This window comes from Ruditapes philippinarum, unplaced genomic scaffold (assembly GCF_026571515.1).
Source record: "Ruditapes philippinarum isolate M1 unplaced genomic scaffold, ASM2657151v2 ctg23_1_1_1_1, whole genome shotgun sequence".
NCBI lineage: Eukaryota > Metazoa > Mollusca > Bivalvia > Venerida > Veneridae > Ruditapes > Ruditapes philippinarum.
This window is the reverse complement of record NW_026864815.1, coordinates 72,091-97,363: the sequence shown is the minus strand read 5'-3', so window position 1 is coordinate 97,363 and position 25,273 is coordinate 72,091. Positions and strand designations below refer to the sequence as shown.

General features: G+C 34.2%; 1 protein-coding gene across 1 annotated transcript; it reads left to right on the top strand.

Annotated features, from left to right (window-relative positions):
• The first annotated feature begins 1,894 nt into the window (after nucleotides 1-1,894).
• On the top strand, nucleotides 1,895-25,273 carry LOC132726925 (non-structural maintenance of chromosomes element 4 homolog A-like). The gene is made up of 10 exons (XM_060712340.1): nucleotides 1,895-2,020; nucleotides 5,445-5,525; nucleotides 6,413-6,543; nucleotides 9,604-9,728; nucleotides 12,562-12,664; nucleotides 13,104-13,203; nucleotides 15,096-15,190; nucleotides 15,625-15,673; nucleotides 18,444-18,538; nucleotides 23,192-25,273. Exons 1-10 carry the CDS (start codon nucleotides 1,921-1,923, stop codon nucleotides 23,276-23,278), a joined length of 966 nt encoding a protein of 321 aa, XP_060568323.1. The 5' UTR covers nucleotides 1,895-1,920; the 3' UTR covers nucleotides 23,279-25,273.

Sequence of the window (25,273 nt, the reverse complement as noted above, 5' to 3'; positions counted from 1 at the left end):
TATATATATATTAAACAGTACTCAAATCTCTTTCTAAACAGATATGTTACAATGATAAACAGATACGTTACCAGAAGTTATACAGTCCTCTACATTTTATTTTTAATACAAATTTTGCAAACCAAAAAGATATCAACATATATTTATTCCAGGTGACCCAAACAAATAAAAATGGTTATTCCTTTTATTCTATTATTTCTTTTCTTAAATAGTTTTGCTCAAGTAAAATAATTATGATCATTTATAATCGGGTTTCAACATAATCACACAAAGTAGGATTGATTGAAATGAAAAGAAATCTTTATCTTTTATAAGTAAAAGTCACGCTTAAAATATAATAGAAGATACTTGATATAAAAGGAAGAAAAATCGAAAATCTTGTGTATTCTTAATCATGGTAAGAAAACGAAAAGCACTGTGTTTAGAAACAAAATATGTATGTAATGTATTTTATGAGAAATTGTGAAAGGGAGTAAAACTAAAACTGAAATAACAAAGGATTTTTAAATTTCAAAAAAGGACACTCTCTGGTATCGTGTCTAAAAAAGATATAAGTGACTAATTTTTCTAAAACAAATGCTTTTCAAAATGGAGGATGATGGTAAACAATCAGTTCATTATATGCAAATCTGTTCGCTATAAAAACTCTTATACAAGGAACGAATTCGCTATTATGCTTACAAGGAAGTTTCTCCAGCTATAAGGAACAGATTTCAAATGTCCCGATGAGTTCGTTATAAGCGGAGTTTACTGTATTACACAGGTTTTCTGCTTGAATTATTTTTAGCCAAGTTATGGCCCTTGAAATAATAAAAGTTTGTCCGGACTACTCCTCATATACCATTAATGCAATTTCAATGAAACTTTACAGGATTAATTGGTAAGTACTTGTGCATAGACACAAGTTTTTCATTTGAATAATTTTTGGTCGAGTTATTGCCCTTGAATAAAAAAGGTGTTTTTTGTGTTGCCAGCTACACAGAAGTTTGTCTGGACTACTCCTCAGAAACTCTGGTGCAATTTCATCAAAATTTTAGGGGAATGATCAATACCATGTCTAGTTGTGCATCTCATCAACATATTTTGGTTCATTGATTTTTGTCAGAGTTTTGGCCCTTTCATGATTTTAATTTTGAAATTTGTCCGGACTACTCCTGTTATACCACTAATGCAATTTCAATGAAACTTTACAGGAGACAGATTTTAAGGTTGAATGATCTTTTGCCAAGTTATGATGATCATGAGGCATGACACATGTCATCACTGATGGCCCTTGTTTAATTATCTGCTTTCAGTTTAATTTTGTCCTACATAAAAGTTCATACCACAATACATATAGGTTTTTTTTTTCTTTTTCTTTTTTTTTTTTTAGAAATATCAAAAAAGTTTATTATACATCCCTAGAAATATTTAAATTTATTACACACCTGTGCTGCTTTTGCGACTCCGTAAAAATGGTATTGCACGGCTGTGCATATATTTTGACGTAACATCATTTGTGTTATACAAACATAATGTAAAGACGTGCTAAATTTTATACAAACATAATATTAATGTAAAGACGTGCTAAATGCAAACATTACACTATAGGCGCGTCCATGAAAAATAATTCTTTTTCCCTTTGAACAGTCTTTATTCTGGGTATGTGATAAATAGAAAATTATATTCATGTAGGTTCATTACTGAATTTTTTGAACTTGTTAAATAAGATAATATGCTCTCCAATAATGTAATGTAATTGTAATGTAATGTAATGTATTATAATTCTATTCAATTTATTCAGTATTGAACTTGCACTCATTCAATATCCTCTATATATTGCATTTATGGAAGGGAATCTTTTAGCGGTGTTCAATCATAGCGGTAATTTACTAATTTACAAACATTACAAAAACACGCTTTACTACAACACCGTTGAAAATGGCGGATAATGAAGGATTTCAAGAGGAAACTCAGCAAAACCGTGAAGAAAGGAGACAAATTAGATTAAGATACAGGAATTTAATTGACGAACTTCAAGGTATATGTAAAAACATTTTACTTTATATAGTTTGTACTGTTATTTCTGTCACATGATAAATTTTTAGATATTACAATGAAAGTCATGGCATCATAACTTTCCAAACTTGCAACTTCTAGTCACAGGCACGAGTATCGGACCTGGGAAGAAAAAAAAATGACCAGATTAATAAAAAAACCTGTGTTCATCTTAAAAGTGTCAAAAAAAATGTAAATAATGACCCTCTTTAAAAATATACTATAAGTTAAGAGAAGGCCGGAAACTCCAGATTCGAGCCTACAAGCAAGGGATTCATTTCCTGGTCCGTTGTGAAAACAATTGGCCCAAGAATTAAATAAAACTTATCACTATTTCACGTTTATAATATGAAATTAGGCAAAGCCTATGAACGGGGAAGTCGTTAAAAATTAGTTTCATTCTTTCCGTTTTAAAGGTGTCATTTGGTATTTAATGCATCGCTTCCGTTTTCACTCGGAACACTCGACGATTATTATTAATCCGAAAAGTTGAGATTTGTTCCGTTATCGGAATACCCCGCCTATTATCATTGAGTTACATTGTAAATGGCGGCGCCCGACTAGAACTGACACTGAAAATTTCATTGATAGGTATAGAATTCTATATATTTTTTAATTGTTTTTTATTTGATTTTCTTTTAAATATACACGTGTAGTCTATAGCCGGGCAAGCCAAAGCCCGGACCCGCTTCGCGGGCCCGGTCTTTGACTTCCCCGTATTAAGCTTAAAATGAGACCAACCCCAAGTCTTTAGCCCTTCCCGTTCATGAAATATCTATCAGGAAATGAGGGAATTCGTGCTAAAAATCCTTGGTAGACAGAATTGCGGCACAACAATTTGGTACGTAAACATAGACTAATACATGTATGTCAGCTGAATACGGGTCAAAATTACTTGAATTTACTAAATAATACTACTAAATACATTAAGTTGGACAACTCACAACCGTCAGTAGCATCTGATACACACAAAATTCGAATTTCAAACCTTTCCACAGGCACAAAATGCAGCTTTCGCTGTCGAGTACAGAGTTAATTTTGAAGCACAAAGTGCTGATAAATTAGCAGGCTGGTGAAAATGCCCGATTGGGCTTATGACATAAAAATCATATTTCTAGAAAAATAATAAAGATATTTCTTTTAAACTTTGTTTGTTTATTGAACATAATATATGAAATAAACAAAAAGAAAAAATAATTGGTTACTTTCACTTTTTGAGAATTATTCCCCTTTTTCATGTTTATATGACACATAATTTTTGAAGTCCTTAAAAAGTATGTTGCAATGTAAAATTCTTGACAGAAATGTGTCCAACATCTTCATTTTGCTCAAAATTATTGCGCCAGTACCTTTATTCTATATATTTGGATTTAATATTCTGTTTCTGGCATAAATACTTTGACAATTCTTTGACACTGAACATTATACTTTGAAGTTTCCTTTGAAAACTGAATGAAATGTATGCTGACAGGTGTTGGCGCAATGAATTGGATCATAAAGAAGTTATTTAACCTATTTTGTTTTATACTTTGTATATGTAACATATTTTTTAAGGACTTGGAAAATTATGTGTTATATAAACATGAAAAAGGGGAAATAATTCTCACAAAAGTGACAGTTACCAAATATTTTTCTTTCTGTTTATGTTATACAATATAAGACATAAGTTCACATAACTTGAATAAATTATAAAATGTTTTGAGGAAAGGATACTTATTTTGTAGGAATAGCAACAAGTAACCGGACAATCAAATGACATATTATCAGTTTCTTTGTAAACTTAATTAGTATTGTGAATAGAAATAAATATTTCCGAGATAAATGTCTCCTATAAACTTGTTAAATTTAATTGAAAACATCTTTGCAGAGGTTCCAAAATTCTATTGCAAATTGATAATTATCATATAAGCGTCATAACAAGGCAATTGAACAGTTTGACAGGGACATGTAATGATAATTCTATGCAATAAACAACAGCACCATCCTTTAGATCATCTTTGGCCACTTAGGCATATAATGTGGTCCTGAAAAATAATTCCAAGGTTCATGTACTTTTAAACTTTTTAAAGGGGTAAACGCTTTCAAAAATGTCAGATTTAAGTGATTAATCTCACCCTTGAATCAACAATTTTTAGCTTGACTATACAAAGTATATCGAGAGCTGTCCTGCTTGCTCTGGCGTCGGTGTCCACGTCCAGATTTCAGATTAAAGTTTTGGTGCAGTACAATATTTTTCACTATAACTTTTTTATTTCTTAAGGTATCAACTTCAAATATATGTTCCTTATCTTTAACCACATCTTATGTGACAAGGTTCATAACTCTTAAGATTAACTTTCCCTTGAACTTGGAATTTTCCTTAAAAAATATTATTCTTTACTGTTACTTCTTTATTTCTTAAGGGATCAACTTAATACTTCAAATATATGTTCCTTATCATTAACCACATCTTATGTGACAAGGTTCATAACTCTTTTTAGATTAACTTTCCCTTGAACTTGGAATTTTCCTTAAAAATATTATTGTTTTTTACTGTTACTTCTTTATTTCTTAAGGGATCAACTTAGTACTTCAAATATATGTTCCTTATCATTAACCACATCTTATGTGACAAGGTTCATAAATCTAGCACCAATATTGCAAGAATTATCTCCCCATTAACTAAGATTTATTTACTTGAAAATGTTATTTTTTACTATAACTTCTTTAGTTTTAAAGGTATCTACCTCAAACTTCAATGACATATTCCTTATCATCAACTAGATCTAATGTGACAAGGTTCATAACTCTTGAAGCAATATTTTCAGATTTATATTCATTTGAACTTGGGATTTTCTTTAAGAAATATTATAACTTTTTTACTTTTTAAGGTATCTTCTTCAAAAATAATATATATTTCTTATCAATTAGGCACATGTTGTATGACAAGGTCCATAACTCTAGTGTGAATATTTCTAGAATTATTCCCCCTTGAACTTGGAATTAATGTTAACAACTATAACTTCTTGTCATGAAAGGAAATATATTTATATTATAATGGATTTTTCTTTCATAGTTTTGTCTCCCTTACTGCATCCAGTATTTAATTAGTCAAGCTTAGCTGTCTCCTGTGACAGCTCTTGTTTTTGTTTGAGGTACATTTGTTGCATTTATAGAGCTAGTCAATTCTGTGTATCAAAATGGAAAACAAAAGTTGATCGCTGAAGGTGTGACTGTCATTCTTTTATTTAAAATTTTCGAATATTTAAAAATTCCATCAGATTTTTTTCACATACAAATTTTGGCTTGTAACATGTGATTTATATTATATAGCTGAAACTGCAGCTTACAATATAGGCTTATGTAACCACATGTTAAAATATATCTTCAAGTTAACATGTATATTATTCTTTCAATTTTATTTGTAGAGAATCGTGAAGAATTGATCAACCCAGAATCAAATGAGCTCAGTGAAAGACTCAGAGAAGCTGATGAATTGTTTAAACCAGGCAATTAATTTAATTTAAACATATGGTTATGGCTATGATGTTCACTTCTGAAGCAAGTTTTTGAATCTTGCATAAATTTTTCATGTTTGTTTCAAGAACTACAAATTATTTTTGTAATTATGGAAACAATCTAAAAATGGTTATCCCCTGAATTGTGCTTAAAGAGTCCTTGATTACTTGACATTTGGATATGTGCTTTCCAGTATGTAAGTACTGGTGCACTGGTGATATTACAAATGTAGTTATGTTTAGCACTACTATTTAAAGAAGAGTAGGGCTATCCTTCTCACATTGGCATCAGCATAAGACTTTGGAGCAACTTTTTGCACAACATCATGTCAGATCAACCACTAAAGATGTTTGCTTGTAACTTCTCACATTTATTTCATTTTGAGGTCATAATAGGCGGTCACTGTTAAGGGTTATTACTTTTAGCATGGATTTTGGCAGAGTTTGGGCCCTTTGTGAACTTAGAAAATTGCATGTTAAGTTGTGCCTTCAATATTATTTTATCTTTTGGATCATAAATAGAGGTCACTTTTTAAGGCTGATACTTTTAATGAAATATGACCTTTATGAACTTTTAAAGCTTCTTTATCAATATCAAAGACTCATAACTTTGCCATAAATTTTTTTTGGATAAAATCATCCTATTTTTTCCACTGAACATAATTTAGCCCTCTTTCCTACTGAAAGCTCTTGTTCTTATCATTTCAAGAAGGAAAAAACGCTGAATTGCAGATTATGCGTCTTATAACATTAAAGTTTCATAGCAACTGATATTCATTTCTAGATATGTAAGATGATGATTTTGTTATGCTAATGTTTTCTAAACTATTGCATGTTTGAAATACTACATGTTTTAATTGTTTGTTTAATATTATTAGTTAAATGTGCTCGGGAGGTTGCGCTTGACTCTCAAGCCATGTCGATGATTGCCAACATTGGGCGCATGAAAGCTCAGGCATTACATACAGAGTTTGTGAGATTTCAGCCTACAGAATTTGCTAGTAAATTAGTAAGTTATATTTTTTACATTAAATTGTCTTGCAGTTGCAAATTATTGAAGATCATTATTTGATGGACTTGAAATTGATATGCATCAAATTCTCGGTTTAATATATAATTTTGGAGTAGAAGCTGATTGTGATCATACCTTTGAGGTTTCTGTGGCAAGGTGGCTAAAGTGATTGACTTGGGACCATTTCCCTGTCGCCACTGACTTTGTTTCATCTGGATTGTTTCATGTGCCAGAGGAAGCTATCTAGCTAGCTTACAGAAGGTCATAACCTCTGACATGGATATTTACTGAATTTCTAAAATGTTTGGTTTAAAAGTTTGGCTTGCAGCATAAATCTTTCTTAAAACCATAGATTGCATTCACTTAAAAACTTGCTTCATGCTTTTAGAATTACAATTTGTGGTCTCTTTCTGTGGCAGAAATTTACAAAAATTTTTGGTCAATATCCAAGACTCATAACTATGTCATGTACATTATTTGCATTTTTATTACTCCACTCTTTGGGGTGTGGAGCAATTAAATTTGCCCTTGTCCGTCTGTGCATCTTTTCCAAACTGTTGTGTCACATGTAGCTCTAAAAGTGTGTGTCCCAGGGGTATCGGTGTCTGACTTTTGTCCAGAGCATATCTCCTACACCCATTTAGGAATTTTAATGAAACTTCATAGAAATGTTAACCACTATGAGAAGCTGTGTTACACGCATGAACCAGGCCTCCAGGTCAAAGGTGAAGGTCACACTTAGAGGTCATTAAAAAAACATTGGTCCGGAGCAAAACTTCTACATGCATAGAGAGATTTAATTATAACTTGGCACAAATGTTCACTATTATGAGGCAGAGTGCCACATGCAAAATTTAGCTCACTGCAGCCAAGGTCAAGGTCACACATAGGGATCAAATTTCAGATACAAATATGAAAATGTGTATTATCATTTATTGAGAGATTGAAACACAAATGTTCATTATCATGACTACTGGTGTGAAACATGTAATTTAGGTTAATATATGCAAATTCAAGTTTACTAAAGATGATTGTCAAGGTCACTAAAGATGATAAAATATAGAGATTTTGTCCGGAGCATGTATCCTACACATACGGAGGAGGGATTCTGATGAAACTTCATACAAATGTTCACCACTTCGAGAAGCTGTGTCACATACATGAACCAGGTTTCTAGGTTAAAGGTCAAGGTCACACTAAGAGGTCATTGAAATACCCTTATCCAGAGCAAAATGTAAGTCCCTGCAGTCAAGGTCAATGTCACACATAGGGGTCAAAGTTCAGATATAAGAAAACTAGAGATGATAATATTATATAAATAACACATGGGTTTGTGGGTAACAGTAAAAATATCATCCCGAGGAAAATACTGTTACCCGAGGCGTAGCCGAGGGTAACAGTATTTATACGAGGGATGATATTTTTACTGTTACCCACAAACCCATGTGTTATTTATTTTATTACCCCGAACAAATACTGTGATAATCTGAATTTGGCAACTAAATCTAACTGTAACAAAAATAAGCCAAGAGAAGCAATAACTAAACTGTCCTTAGACCTTACCTTGCAAGTTTTAAGTGCACTGTAGGCCTACTTGAGAAGCTGTTTTTCTTTTATTCTTTAGGCAAGTGACGATATCTACCAGTCATAAACATAAAATAAGCTGTGTTTTATTCAGAAAACAAAACACTAACCCATTTATAAGGTTATGATCTGTGAAATCTGATCCTTCTGCATCCAGAATATTCTTCGAATGGTTTTTGACAAAGTGCATTTAGAAAATAACGATGATATCCTACAGATGTCTGTCCACCAACCCTATCTGTAACGTTTCACTGGTTAAAATTGTTAAATTATCCTTTGTTGCACGCTTTATGTCTGCATGTTCCAGTTTGACACAAAATTATTTACATTACAATTACTTCCGTTGAAAACGGATGTTTCCTGTTGACTATTAAACAAAAAGATATTTAATACGCGAAAGGGACTCTAGGTTGCAAAGAACTAAATTTTATCAGAGTAATAGTTACTTCGGCGATGCACTATCGTCGAAAATAAGAATGAATCGAGAAAAAAATGGCGGCCATTTTATTTCATTTTATTTAGAAAATAGACCATGATCAGATTTTATACTGTTAAAAAATACTGTTACCTATGTAACAGTACGAAATTTGTAGTCACGTGGTACACTTGCATTAACAGTAAGAATTACTCCCAGAGGCCTATGGGAAATTAGCATTACGAAAAAAGTGAGGGGTAATAAATCTAGATATTTTCTGAATTTTGCCCAGCCCATATTATCTCCTATATGCATATCTATAATGCCCTCATCTCTTTCAAAAGCTTCTGTGATGGTCATGTATTGCCACAATGTTGCCCTTGTTGTTAGAGTTATGGCCCTTGACTTAATATAAATTTGCAATTTTTAATTTGTGTCTTGCGTAGTCCAAAAAAATATTTGATCTGGAGTCCTGAAACTTTACAGGAATGTTTGTAAGCATGTGTAGTTATTCACTTGGGGGTTTGCTTGTGGATTTATTGAGTATTTGTAGAGTTATGGTCCTTGAGTTAGTAAATGATTTGCAATTTTAAGCTTGTGTCTTGCGGAACTCAAAAAGTATTTGACCTAAAAATTTTCAACTTTACAGAGCTGTTGGTCAGCATGTGTAGTTTGTGTAGCTTGTTTTTATGCTCTATTAAGCATATTTTAGGATATCAAATTGAGATTAGAAATTCTTAATATTGGAAAAATTCAAGATGTCAACAATGTCGGTAAAATTGGATGGCGTTATTATACCCCTACCACTTGGTAGGAGGAGTCATGCAGAATTTCGGTTGTCTGTCCCTCTGTCTTCCTGTCTTTCTGTACATCAGTGGACTGACAAAATAGTGGGAGTATTGGTGCATCCATGTCCTATGGACCCATTTCTAGTAATGTTATGATTTGAAATTCCTTGAAAAAGAGACAGGCAGTTTTAAATCAAAGTAAGTTTGTTACAAAAAATGGATAAGGTAAATGGTATGTTGTTGGTGAAATGAAGTTTTGTGAATTTTCAGATTAATTTTGTTGGTGGACAGACTGCATCCCAGTCAGAAAGTGCAAGAATATCTGCATTAGGTTGGGCAAGGTTAGGTAAAGCCACTCAGCCATTCTTTAAACGAGCACCTACCTTCCAGTATATGTAAGTTTTACTATCAATAATTATGTAGACTCTCATCATTTAACTGGAAATTTTATGATCCCTTGATCCTGCCTTGTCGTTATTGTCATGAAAAAACTTAAATGTTGCCCATTACTTAAACAAACTTATCAATATATAAATGAGCCGCGTCATGACAAAACCAACATAATGCATTTGCGACCAGCATGGATCCAGACCAGCCTGCACATCCGCGCAGTCTGATCAGGATCCATGCTGTTGGCTATCGGTTTCTCTACTTGTTATAGCGTTTGTAAGCGAATAACATGGATCCTGATCAGACTGCACAGATGCGCAGGCTGATCTGGATCCATGCTGGTCGCAAACCCATTATGTTGGTTATGTTGTGACGCGGCTCAAATATTAAACTTAAATATAATTGCTTATCTTGACAAGAGGCAGTTTTTTTTACATTCACAAGGGTCATTTATAATTCTGAAAGCTATATTTTTGCAGTGATGCCCATTCATAATAAAGAATTTTTGTCAAAATTGCCTTTAAGTAGAATAATTACAAAACTATACAGCTATTTTTTTCTCTGAATTGTGAATGGGTCCGGTACCATAAAAATTGTGAAAAAAGGCGTTGTTTCTTCACAAATTGAGAATATTTTAATTAAGATTGTTAATATCTTATTAAGCAGTAAGAACATATAATTTTTTTAACATAGTATTTACTGTCACGAGACATTTTGAATGATGTTTACAGAAATTACCAGGCGCTTGTTTTAATATTAATTCGTCCCTAGAAGTTTGGTATTTAAACAGTACGAAAATTTAAAGGGAGAATGCACCGGAAATCATTATTGGCTAAACACGTTTTAGGATAAACAAAGCACAACAGGCAAAATTTTAGCATCATTATGAGAAGAGAGGAAATAATACGTTATTAAAGACTTAATTAATCAGAATTGTGAAATTTCATCAGAATTGTGAACAGCTCTGTCGGACCCAGTCTGAAAATTGTGAAGGTCCGTTTGTGATTGTGAATGGGTCCGTTATTCGGTACCACTTATATAGGGAAAAAAATCGCTGCTATAAAAGATTATTTGGTTTCTGGTCAATAACTAGTGGTTTGGAATGAGATATTTCACAGAAACTTGGTATGTAGCAAATTTATGTGAAGACATGGCTTGGAGTTGTTTATTTCCCCCCCACTCCCATGGATCAATGTCAGTACAATATTGGTTTTTTCATCTGCAGTAATTACAAACTGTATGCTTATTAGTCCCCTACCGGTTTACCGGAGGGGACTTTAGGTTTACCCTCCGTCCGTCTGTCCGTCTGTCCGTCCGTCCGTCCGTCAGTCCGTCCGTCTGTCCGTCCGTCAGTCCGTCCGTCCACAAAACTGGATCCCGCGATAACGCAAAAAGTACTGAAAATATTTTAATGAAACTTGATATATGGATAGATGGCAGTATGGAGATTATGCACGTCTTTTTCTTTTCTTCCTATGTTAAAAATTCTGGTTGCTATGGCAACAAATAGACTGAAAATATGGCAAATTTTACACATAACCTGGATCCCGCGATTACGCAAAAAGTACTGAAAATATTTTTATGAAACTTGATATATAGATAGATGGCAGTATGGAGATTATGCAGGTCTTTTTCTTTCCTTCCTATGTTGAAAATTCTGGTTGCTATGGCAACAAATAGACTGAAAATATGGCAAATTTTACACATAACCTGGATCCAGTGATAACACAAAAAGTACTGAAAATATGTTTATGAAACTTGACATATGGGTAGATGGCGGTATAGAAATTATGCACATTCTTTTCTTATCTTCCTATGTTGAAAATTCTTGTTGCTATGGCAACAAATAGACTGAATTTCAAGATTCCGGATTCTAGTTTTTAAGTTTTTTCACTATAAGTTCTTTATTTCTTAAGGTATTTTCTTCAAACTTTAAATATAAATTGCTTGTCATCAACCACATCATATGTGACAAGGTTTACAACTCTAGCACAAAATTTTTCAGAATTACCTCCCTTGAACTTAAAATTTTCATGAAAAAAAAACATTGTTTTTTTAATAACTTCTTTTTTCTGAATGTATCTACTTCAAACTTCATATAAATGTTTCTTATTATCACTCAACATTTATGAGTGTTCAATACTCTAGCAAGACTATTTCCAGAATTATGCCCCTTTTGAACTTAGACTTTTTTTGAGAAATTGGTAATGTTTACTCCAACTTCTTCAATCATGATAGGATTTTAAAAATGTTATATTTTGATAACAGGGATGTTTAAAAAATAAATTTAGAGTGTCCTTCAGTCCGTCTGTCTGTACATAAAAACTGTTTCCTGTGATCACTTTTAAAGAACTTTTTCGACAAATTTACTTAAAATAGGAACCTAAGTGAATGGCCAATGGCCCTTCAGAATGTTGCTTGGGCTCTTACCGGTAGGGGACTTATGGATTGCTTGCAATACTATGATAATTGCTTGTTTCTTTTGTTTCTTTACATTGTACATTGCTTGTATTTGTATGCCAACTACACCGCCTACCTGGTTTAGGGGTTAGAGTCAATGACTTCTAATCCAGTTACCTCCCTGGCGTGGGTTTGATCCCTAGAAGATGCTTTGGTAGTTTAGCACGGAGGAAGGTAGTCTAGTACTGGTGTAACTCTCCAGAAAAGTTGGTTATATGACTGAAATACTGTTGGGAAAAGGCATAAAATTAAACAAACAAACAAGTATGCAAACTAGAACCAAATTTATTACAATGGTGATAATTAAAAATCTGGTTTCTTAGCCTTTCCATGTTTCTTGTATTTTGCTTAGAAAGGACTGCATTTTGTATTTATTAGGCTTGGGTCATTTGAGAGAGGACCTAAACCTGTGAAGGAAAGACAACAGAGGGCTCCAAAAGAAAAAGACAACATTGTTGGGAAAGAAACTGTGCCTCAACAGGTAAGTACAGTTTGATATTAAACAGTTGCCAAATATACAAATATTTTTCTTTCTTTTGTTTACTATTTTAGTGCAAATTTATAAAGTTTTGAATGTTAAGGGGCATATTTCTGTAGGATGTTGTATACTAAGTATGTAACAAGTTCTTTAACCTGAAAGCATGACAAAGATTTTTTCCTATTTTAAATATGATTATCCTTTGACATATGAATTTTTAAAGGTATTTGTTAAAATTTTAATTTCAAAGGTTTTGAATAAATCGTTTTAAGTATAATTGGCAAAACATACAAAAGGAAAGACTGTACATCTGGCTGCTTATTTCTATTATTCATGTCTTGTAATCCCATTAATGTAACAGTAATGTAATGTAGATTTGTAACTTTGTTGTCTTTGTCTTACAATGAATTATTATATGAAATATGTTGATATTGTGTTTTAGCTGAAGGATTTTAAGACAACAGATCAGAGCGAGGCAACAACAGAAGAAGTAGAGAGGGTTTTACAAATACTGAGAGATCTTTACCAAGAGATAGGTGATGGTGAGGGACATTCATATATTTGATTGTGAAACATTTATGCCTCGTCACAACAAAACCAACATAGTGTGTTTGCGTCCAGCATGGATCCAGACCAGCTTGGCATCTGCACAGTCTGATCAGGATCCATGCTGTTCGCTATCAGTTTCTCTACTTGTAATAGGGTCGGATGCGCAGGCTGGTCTGGATCCATGCTGGTCCCAAACGCATTATGTTGGTTTTGTCATGGCGCGGCTCATTTATGAGAGATAGTTTAGGTAATACAGGCAATGTGATACTGAGATATGCGCACTTTGTGTTGCTAAGGTAACGGTTAGAAGAATGTATGTTTGTATGGGTTATCATGTACATGTGTAAATGTCATAATATTTCCGTCAAATTTGTGATACAACCAGAAACTGAGTCTTATTTGTCTGCGGCTGAGTGGTTAAATTCATTGACATCAAATGACTTCCTCCTGGTAGCTGTTGATTCTAAACCCACCGTAGACTTTGGATTCTTTCATGTGAGGAAACTATGCATCTAGCTTACAAAGTGGCAGTTCTACTACGGTGCCTGCATGTGCCTGAAACGTAATTAACGATGTGGCATCTTAGGTCTTACTCCACTTATAAAACTTCTTTATGACCTTTATAGTGTTGGTGTGACTTAAAACAGAACAAAAAAAGTTGCTGAGGAAAACACTAAAATCCAAAACAAAAAGACAACCATTTAAATACCAGTAATTATACCCCCAAAAACGAAGTTTGGGGGGGTATATAGGAGTCACCCGTGGTCGGTCGGTCGGTCGGTCGGTCCGGTCCAGACGTCCGTTGCATTTTCCTTGTCCGGACCATAACTTGAAGACTAATGGTTGGAATTCAATATAACTACATACAATGGTCAAGCACATTGAGAGGAAGTGCAGTGCACAAGAACCATAACTCTATCTTGACTAATTACAGAGTTATTGCCCTTTGTTACTTTTCCTTGTCCATGGAATTCAATATAACTTCATACAATGGTCAAGCACATTGAGAGGAAGTGCAGTGCACAAGAACCATAACTCCATCTTGACAAATTACAGAGTTATTGCCCTTTGTTACTTTTCCTTGTCCAGAGCATAACTTGAAAACTACTGTTTGGAATTCAATACAACTTCATACAGTTGTCAAGGACATTAAAAGGAAGTGCAGTGCATAAGAGCCATAACTCCATTTTGACAAAATACAGAGTTACTGCCCTTTGATACTTTTCCTTGTCTGGAGCATAACTTAAAACTTACTGGTTGAAATTCAAAACAACTTCATACAATGGTCAAGCACAAAAAGAGGGAGGAAGTGCAGTGCACAAGAACTATAACTCCATCTTCAGTATTTATAGAGTTATTGCCCTTTGTTCCTTTTCTTTGTATTTCTGGACTTATTACAGAGTAATTCAATAAAACTTCTTCAATGGTCAACCACATTGAAAGGAAATGCAATATACAAGAACCACAACTATCTTTAATTGCCCACAACCATAACTCTATATTTCAATTCTTTTACAAGGTATTCTGTTACTAGTAACATCCTCATTTCCGAAGCAGTCTTGTGGGGGTATTAATCACATTTAGTGATAGATCTAGTTTCATTTGCAGAAAACGTATTTCAATGTTTTCCTTAGACCACACAGATATATTACTTATGAAGATAGAAAACACAATAGAACTGATGTTTGTGCAATTGCCTAATTTGACAAAAGCATGACATTTTTTTTTTTTATAAAATAAACAAATCCAAAAGAAGAGAGCAGTTTTGGATCAAAAGTGACAATACAAAGGTGAAATTGGGATTCATGAAGATATATATATATTTTTAAATGACTCTAGAACAGTATTTTGTGTTGCAGTGAAAATTTATTTTATACATTTACAGGGAAAGACCCTCTGAGTTATTTTGATTTTGTGTTAAATCCAGACTCATTTGGTCGCACTGTTGAGAATATCTTCCATGTTTCTTTTCTTATCAGAGTAAGTGTTGCCTGTATATATTTTGTTCTGAAGTAAGATAGAATAAGTCTGCACTTATAAAATGTACATCTTCATCCTTTATTACTTTACTTTGTATTTCATGAACATGTTACGTAATTATACTATGTTAGACTGTTTGAGAAATAGGGAGAGCTATTTTGTGCTCATCCAGGCCTCGGTGTCACACTTTGGTTAAATTTTTGCATGCAGCTTCTGAAGAGAAACTTCACACTCTTATTCTCTATTATTGTCTGACATGATTGACACAGATCCCATAACTCTGAGTTACCTTTACACAGTTATGACCCTTTTCTTACTGTCAAACACTGCAGAATAGTGAAGTGTGCTGGTTAACTTAGTTTGTGTGTTTATAAGAGGTATGTACTAACATCATTATTTGTAAACATGAGAAGGAAACTTATTTTACACTTCAGGATGGTTTAGCCAAGATGGTCATAGATAATGAAGGATTGCCCACCATATGTAAGAAAACTATATTGTATGAGTTTTTACATGGTTAAGTGAAGGTCTTAGGTACAATAAGTAATTATGTTGATAATATTTAGTACCATACATGGCAACAATGAAATAATTATATGAGCCGCGTCATGACAAAACCAACATAATTGGTTTGCGACCAGCATGGTTCCAGATCAGCCTGCGCATCCGCGCCGTCTGATCAGGATCCATGCTGTTCGCTATCAGTTTCTCTACTTGTAATAGAGTTTGTAAGTGTAAGATACATGATCTAATATCACATATTAGAATTTAAATGCAATGAAAATATACTTGTACAGTACTAAAATTTAGAATTTAAATGCAATGAAAATATACTTGTACAGTACTAAAATTTAGAATTTAAATGCAATGAAAATATACTTGTACAGTACTAAAATTTAAAAGACAAATTTTTATCATTTTTAATATAAAGACATGGCAACTTCATTTTCATATGATAATTTTTGATTGGATAAAATTGGATAAAATGTCTACTGGTTTGGGAGATAAACTCGGCCGAAAATCAGTGTTTTGGGGGCATATTTCATTTATTTGTTTACGTATTCTGATGAATCTTGCACCATAATAAACTTCAGCATTTCGATTTCCGGTATCACCATAAAAGTTATATTTAGAAACATAATGGGTAATTTAGAGAGGCCCTGGAAGAGGTACGTAAAAAGGATATTTTTAACACGCGCGAGTAGATTATTCCGGCTCTTTGTTTTTCTTCTTAAATGAGTAAGTTAAAACGTAAAATAACATGTTTAGACATTTTATTATTTCTTTGCTGTTCATTTATGCCAAATAAAAAATATAACCAAAATTGTTGAGCATTACATTAGTATAATGAATATCTATGATAACACGATATTTATATGCAACATACTATGTAACATATAAATCATTTTTATGTAACAGGGAAAAATGTGTGTTATTTTTTAAATATCTTACCAAACTTAACAAAATTTCTAAATACAGGGCTGCCGATTTTCCGCGGATCCGCGGAAATCCGCGGATTTCGTGAGCTCCTGGGTCATTTTTGAGATCGATGTAAATTCGACAAAGACAATAAATTCATTCGTCATATTTTATACAGTACCCAAAAACCTGCACGCTTCGGCTTTTATCGTTACGCTAGCCGCCTATGGTACGTCTGTAATTGCTTTTCTCATTGCTCATATCGAGTCTTTTCCGGTATTCTATTTTAGAATAACCAATCAAATTACAGTTTACATTGCCGCTCTTGTCTGTTGTCAAAATGCGTCAAAATGTCGGGATATTTGTCAAATTTAGAGTCCAGGAAATTGATTTTAGGGCATACCAAATCATCAGAATCCAGGAGCTTTCCGGGGCTTCGCCCCCTGAACCCCCACCAGGGCTCTGCCCTGGACCTGCAAAGGGGGCTTGAGCAGCCCCCTTGACCCCCGGCGTATTTTACGCTGATTTTGAATTTTGCTGTTGGCAGCCCTGTAGATATTGTCGAATTCCAGTGATAGTATGAGATGGTGAGCTTAATTAGATTAAAAATTCCGATAACTCGATTTAATAATAAAAACCCGAGTTTATCAACCAGCCGAAGTTATCTCCCCAACCAGTAGTATTGAACATTATATAACACAGCTGTTTTAGTTTGTTTGAATATTAGAAAATGTTTGGTAAAAATACAGTCGACTCCGCTTATAACGAACTCAATGGGACATAAAAATATCGTTCGTTATATCCGAAGTTCGTTAAAAGCGAAGTAGCAACAACTTGCTAACTTGTTTGGATGGGGAAATTTGCCGTGAAAAAGCCATACTTTTCACTGGTTACTGGTGTAACTGGTATTTTACTGCAGCGGTTATTTAATGTGGGGCATTTTATTGAGCAATATATTATTCATGTATTAATTGTCTATGAATTTATTACCATTTGTTTCCTTTTGCTTTTTGTTTATTATCGTTTGGTTAATATTGCAAACACAAAAATTCGATTACTTGGCAATTATCGGGTATTAACAGCAATCAACTGAGGGTGTGAAATACAAATTTTCCGTAACAAGTAGGAAATTATGTTGTGAGAACATTTTATCAAAATCTGTATTGCCTGAAGCCATAATTAACCTGTGCAATCATTCGATTGTTTAATTATCGGATAGCGTTATTCATGTACTGATCCTATTCGAGCGCATCCTGATATTTCAGTTATAACAGTTTGTTATAACCGAGGAAATTTACATGTTTTCCGTCCTTTGGGGCTTGAAAAATGGTTCGTTATAGCCGAAAATTCGCTATAAGCGAGTACGTATTAAGCGATGTGATTTAATATAAAAGAAAGAAGGAATCGACCGGGGATGTCAAATTTAGTTCGCTATTAACGATAATTCGTTATAAGCGAGTGCGTTATAAGTAGAGTCGACTGTACAATTATTGAGGAGTAAATGTTTTGAAACTTATATACATCTGTAACTGTCAAGTGTCATTAGATTAAAGGTGCCATACGTAAGTGCTTTCTTTGGAATAAAAACATAGCTTCTTATATATGTATATATGGATGATGTTAATAAAAAATCAAGTGATACCTGATTATGAAATTTTCTGTTTATGTTGTAGCACATAATTTTCAGACCTATTTATCTTAATTCAGACATATTATATCAATTCTGACCTGTTTGTCTCAATTCAGATATATGAACATATGTACATCAATTCAGACTAATTTATCTCAATTAAGACATAATCATATCAGTTAAGATCTATATATCTCAATTCAGACCCAGTTGACCAAGCTGAGGCACAGAAAAATAAGGAGAGAGGTAGTCAGAGACGTCATCAGACTGTCATGTCAATCACACCAGGAGACTGGAAGGTAAAATCTTAAATGAGCCACATCACGACAAAACCAACATAATGCGTTTGCGACCAGCATGGATCCAGCCAGCCTGCACATCTGTGCAGTCTGATCAGGATCCATGTTGTTCGCTTTCAAACCGTATTACAAGTACTGGCATGCGAGCAGTTCCCGTACAAAAATTGTAGTTACTTAAAAATTATTTTTTATTACGCTCACTCACCAAAATTTGAATGTTACACATCACTAGTCGGCTCGTCACACAAATCATGGAAATTCCATCATGTTCTAAACATAGAATAACCCTTAGTTATGAGGCCTCATATGGGGTACCGAAATTATCCATTATTTTGTATGAAGAGAAGTAGTTCCCGTACATAAAATTTAACTCATTATAATTATACAATTTTGTTATAACGGACCTATTTTTCAATTATAATTGTTGAACAGACCATTTTCTAAGAGATAAATAGATGTAATTCAGGAAATAGAGCGTAGACTAAATGCTGGTATCTATTACCCAGTACCGTTACCCCAACGCATTCTCATACAATGGCATGCTTGAATGCATGATATTTTATGCATCAAAGCCATAAAATTATTTAATATAGTAATATTGATCAAAATTCTGATAATTAAACAAGTTTTCGTCACATTGCCTACTTATCTGTAAACAGGTGGTATTAGTGGAAAACCCTTTAACAGGCCTCACGTGTAAATATTTTAGCGCATGCGCGCAAGAACGGAATCCCCCAGAGAAAAACAAGGTCACGTTTTGACAACGCACAGGTGAAAGTGATTTAAAATGAGACTTTTATACGTACTGCCGAACTGACACTTAGATTTTGTTTCTTTTATGCATCTGCTTGATTTGAAATGAATTTTTGAAGATTGCAAGTAAAAATCAAGCGTTTAAATGAAAAATACGGGTATTTCTTCTGTACGGGAACTGCTCGCATGCCAGTAGAGAAACTGATAGCGAACAGCATGGATCCTGATCAGACTGCGCAGACGCGGCTCAAATTATAATCTATATACAATTCTAACACTGATGAATTTCTTATATAAACAAATAAGGGTGAAGCGTACATAATTTCACCACCACACACTCGCTGTTCTATAAAATATGAGGGGGTAGCGTACATTTTTTCAACACCACCCATTCGCTGTTCTATAAAATATGAGAGGGTAGCGTACATTATTCACCACCACACACTCCCTGTTCTATAAAATATGAGGGGGTAAGCACCACACACTCGCTGTTCTATAAAATATGAGGGGGTAGCGTACATTATTTCACCACCACACACTCGCTGTTCTATAAAATATGAGGGGGTAGCGTACATTATTTCACCACCACACACTCTCTGTTCTATAAAATATGAGGGGTAGCATGCATTATTTCACCACCACCACCACATACTCCTGTTCTATTAAAATATGAGGGGTTGCATGCATTATTTCACCACCACACACTCGCTGTTCTATAAAATATGAGGGGGTAGTGTACATTATTTCACCACCACACACTCGCTGTTCTATAAAATATGAGGGGGTAGCATACATTATTTTACCACCACACACTCGCTGTTCTATAAAATGGGGGTAGCGTACATTATTTCAACACCACACACTCGCTGTTCTATAAAATGATGAGGGGTAGCGTACATTATTTCAACACCACACACTCGCTGTTCTATAAAATATGAGGGGTAGTTTACATTATTTCCACACCACACACTTGCTGTTCTATAATATATGAGGGGGTAGCGTACATTATTTCAACACCACACACTCGCTTGTTCTATAAAATATGAGGGGGTAGCGTACATTATTTCAACACCACACACTCGCTGTTCTATAAAATATGAGGGGGTAGCGTACATTATTTCAACACCACACACTCCCTGTTCTATAAAATATGAGGGGATAGTGTACATTTTTTCACCACCACACACTCGCTGTTCTATAAAATATGAGGGGGTAGTGTACATTATTTCACCACCACACATTCGCTGTTCTATAAAATATGAGGGGTAGCATACATTATTTCACCACCACACACTCGTTGTTCTATGAAATATGAGGGGTTGCATACATTATTTCACCACCACACACTTGCTGTTCTATAAAATATGAGGGGTTGCATACATTATTTCAACACCACACACTCACTGTTCTATAAAATGGGGGTAGCGTACATTATTTCACCACCACACACTCTCTGTTCTATAAAATATGAGGGGTTGCATACATTATTTCACCACCACACACTCGCTGTTCAATAAAATATGAGGGGGTAGCATACATTATTTCACCACCACACACTCACTGTTCTATAAAATATGAGGGGGTAGTGTACATTATTTCACTATCACACACTTGCTGTTCTATAAAATATGAGGGGTAGCGTACATTATTTCACCTTCACACACTTGCTGTTCTATAAAATATGAGGGGGTAGCGTACATTATTTCACCACCACACACTCGCTGTTCTATAAAATATGAGGGGTTGCATACATTATTTCACCATCACACGCTCGCTGTTCAATAAAATATGAGGGGGTAGCGTACATTATTTCACCACCACACACTCCCTGTTCTATAAAATGGGGGTAGCGTACATTAGTTCACTACCATACACTCCCTGTTCTATAAAATATTAGGGGGTAGCGTAATAATTTCACCACCACACACTCCCTGTTATAAAAAATGAGGGGGAAGCGTACATTATTTCACCACCACATATTCACTGTTCTTAAAAAAAATGAGGGGTAGCGTACATAATTTCACCACCACACACTCCCTGTTATAAAATATGAGGGGGAAGCGTACATTATTTCACCACCACATATTCACTGTTCTAAAAAATATGGGGGGTAGCGTACATAATTTCACCACCACACACCTCCTGTTCTATAAAATGTTTTTGTTACAATACACATGATTCATCTCAGAATCTCAGATAAAAGAATATCCATTGTCTTGTCTAATTTACACTACATGTATCAACATTAGTGTTTGAGAATATGGTTCTTTTAAAATAAAATATTTTTGTAATTGTTGAAATCGATTTAAGATTTTTTTCAGCAGATTGGTATAGCCATAGTTGTTGTTTGCTTTTCAATTCTTCATGATTGTGAGAATAATGATAGGTCTTGTTAATTATGCATATCTGAATAAAATAAAAATGGGACGTCCGTGGCCGAATGGTTAAGATCGTTCAAGCCATTTGGCCCTCACCGCTTTGGGTTTGACTCCTGACAGGGGCTTTGGATTCTTTCATGTGAAGAAGCTATCCAGCTAGTCACGGTTTTTCTGGTTACTGCTTTTCCTCCACCAGTAATGCTGCAAAAGTTACCATATTACCTATACCGTGTTGGTGCGATGTAAAACCCAACTAAAACAAAAGCACACCTTGATATCATCCCATACGTCAGTATTTTACCACAGTATGCTTAAACAATACATGTAGAAAGATCTATTTCCTAAATATTCTAGCAATAAAATTGTTAAAATGGAAAATATTATCTGATTCACAATCAGATATAGAGGAATTAAAACACAGAGCAAGTTCCTTCACATAATAGATCTATTTTGTTACATGCTCTTGAATACTTTTTATACTTTTTCATAATTCTTGAACAATATTTACTTCATAAATAACATGTTAATATTATGTTAACCCATTGCTTCATGAGCATTTTGTGAAAAAATGGCTGTTTTCATTGAAAAAGTCTCCCGTTACAAGTTCAAATTGCTATAATACTATCAAAACTGCTTCAACACTAATCAACTTGGCACAAATGTTGACTGGACCATTGCCCTTGCAACAACATGCTCAGGCTTAAATTTTCTGTTACCATGGCAAGGAGGGGACATTCTCAAAATTGCCAAAAATCACTATTTTTGCGTTGATTTTTTCCATCAAAAATTGATTTCAAAGTGCTGCAACTTCTCAATGGATTGAGATAGAGTCGAATGCTTTTCAGCGTTGGTTACACGTTACCTTATGATCAATCTGGGGTCATTTACAGCCTCTCACAAGTCCAAAATTTTCTTGGCGATGAGGGGGACTCCGCCCCCCTTCAAACCCCCCCAAACAGAAGGGGGCACATCCCCCTTCTGGCAACCCCCTGATGTATCTTTTGGTTGGGGGCCGCGCCGAAAAAGAGGTCACTTTTTTTAACAACATTTCTCAAACAAAAACAAGTGTTTGGGGCCTAAATAAGGCATTTTTTCATCATTTGAGACAACAAAAAGGGGGGGGGTGAAAAAGGCGTTAAAAGGCGTGTATATGAAGTAATGGGTTAAACTAAATCTTGAACATCTCCTCTTCTGTTGTTGGTAGATTTTGATGAAACTCTGCAGGAATGATTGTTTGGTGGTCTTTTACAAAAAATGCAAAAAGTAATCCAACATTGAGACCAACATGGCACATTTGAGCCAAAGATTGGAATAAGCTTAAATATTTAATGACATCTCACCTGCTTGGCACATTTTAATGGAATTTAATATAGGAATGAGCTAATAATGATTTTTTTCTTTTCAATATAAACTATTACCTCAGGTGAGCAATTTGTGGGCCACTATGACTCTCTTGTCAATATTTATATTTTAATTTGATTTTTCTATAGATATTTTTGTAATAATAGTATTTATGTTTTAGGAACTTGTGAAAATTTTCAAAATTGAGGAAGCTGCAATTCCACCTAGAGAAAGCCAAGAAAATGGAGCACAGAATGGTCATGGTTGATTGACAACGTTAATAAGAAGAATCATGTTCCAAGAATCTGAGTCGAATAAAGATCTTCAGGCTTATTAATTGAATAAGTTTGAATATAAAGTTTAAATTTGGAACAAGCAGCTTTTTGTGAGATGGATTTGATTAGTGGGGAAAAAAATAAGTCAGTTGGAGTATATATGACCGAAAAAGTAGTGAAAGATGGCGGTTTTGAGGGTCATTAAGGGGAAAGAATTTTGGAGGAAAATAATGCTATGGTCCAATCATGCATAGTAATGCATGTTGCTGTCTTGTACATATATAATAATATAACCCATCCTATAACACTTTTGTGCCTTACATTCGTTATATTCATAAAATTATTAAAAATCTGTCAAAAATACTTATAGAATAAAGTTACCGTAAAATTCCTAATAAACGCCCCTCCCCTAATAAAGGCCCCCCCCCATGCCTTTTGATAAGGAAAACAATCTACCCATCAGTGCTGAACTCATAATTAAAGCCATAATTTTATTCAAATCATTCAGAATCCATAGTATTTAATAGTAAACACAAATATGTATAATATGAACTTTAAAACCTTAACACTTTTTAGTGTTATTACCAACACTTGCTAACACTAAATGTATTTACAGCGATTTTTTTTTAGGAAAAAATGTGCTGTAATAAAAGCCCCCCTTTTGGAAAATGTTAAGCCCCTGGGGGCGTTTATTAGGAATTTTACGGTATTTTGTTAATAGTATTTTTGTGTCGCCTCTACGGAGTAGTGGCGACATATAGGGATCACTTCTCCGTCGTCTGTCTGTCCGTCTGTCTGTCCGTCCGTCCGTCACAAAACTTGTCCGGACTACTTCTCATAAACTACTGATGCAATTTCATCCAAACTTTACAGGAATGATCAGTACCAAGTCTAGTTGTGCATATTGTCAGCATTTTCCGGTTCAATGATTTTTGTCAGAGTAATGGCCCTTTAATAATTTTTAATTTTAAAGTTTGTCCGGACTACTTCTCTTATACCACTAATGCAATTTCAATGAAACTTTACAGGATTGATCTGTAGCTCAAGTCCTTGCGCATATTGCAAGGGTTTTCCGGTTGAATGATTTTTGGCCGAGTTATGGCCCTTTGATAAAAAGGTTTCTTTTTCTGTGTGTTGCCAGATACACAAAAGCTTGTCCGGACTACTCCTCATAAACTACAGGTGCAATTTCATCCAAAATTTACAGGAATGATCAATACAAAGTCTAGTTGTGCATATTGTCAGCATTTTCCGGTTCAATGATTTTTGTTTGAGTTATGGCCCTTTAATAATTTTTATTTTTAAAGTTTGTCCGGACTACTTCTCTTATACCACTAATGCAATTTCAATGAAACTTTACAGGATTGATCTGTAGCTCAAGTCCTTGCGCATATTGCACGGGTTTTCCGGTTGAATGATTCTTGGCTGAGTTATGGCCCTTTGATAAAAAGGTTTTTTTTTCTGTGTGTTGCCAGATACGCAAAAGCTTGTCCGGACTACTCCTCATAAACTACTGGTGCAATTTTATCCAAACTTTACAGGAATGATCAGTACCAAGTCTAGTTGTGCACTCTGTCTGTCCGTCTATCACAAAATTTGTCCCAACATGAAATTGGCCATCATGAGGCGACACGTGATAACTGATCGCTCTTGTACTTAAATTTACTGTTGTATGCTTTGCTTGTTATATGTTTTACTGCAAATGACATTTATAAAGCAACCCATGTCACCAGTATTGATTTAGGTAGACCTATTTATCTGCAGACTGACTTGATTTCTTTACTTTTGACTGCCTGTTATTGGTATAAATTACTTTGTACATGTATGTATATTATTATTGTGCATGTTAATTGGTTTTATTTTAGCTGTAGAAAAAAATATTTTTATAACTTGTTCAAGTTTCCAGTATTATTTTTTTTTCTAAACAACATGTGTACATAATGTTTATTATAATATTGCTTGTTAATCGTAATAAAGACAGACAGAAA

Bases quoted from the DNA above. Each gene is read 5' to 3' on its own strand.
- LOC132726925 (XM_060712340.1), top strand. From the start codon at position 1,921: ATGGCGGATAATGAAGGATTTCAAGAGGAAACTCAGCAAAACCGTGAA. The intron at 2,021-5,444 runs GTATATGTAAAA...TTTTATTTGTAG, and splicing joins TTTAATTGACGAACTTCAAG to AGAATCGTGAAGAATTGATC. The intron at 15,191-15,624 runs GTAAGTGTTGCC...TTTACACTTCAG, and splicing joins ATGTTTCTTTTCTTATCAGA to GATGGTTTAGCCAAGATGGT.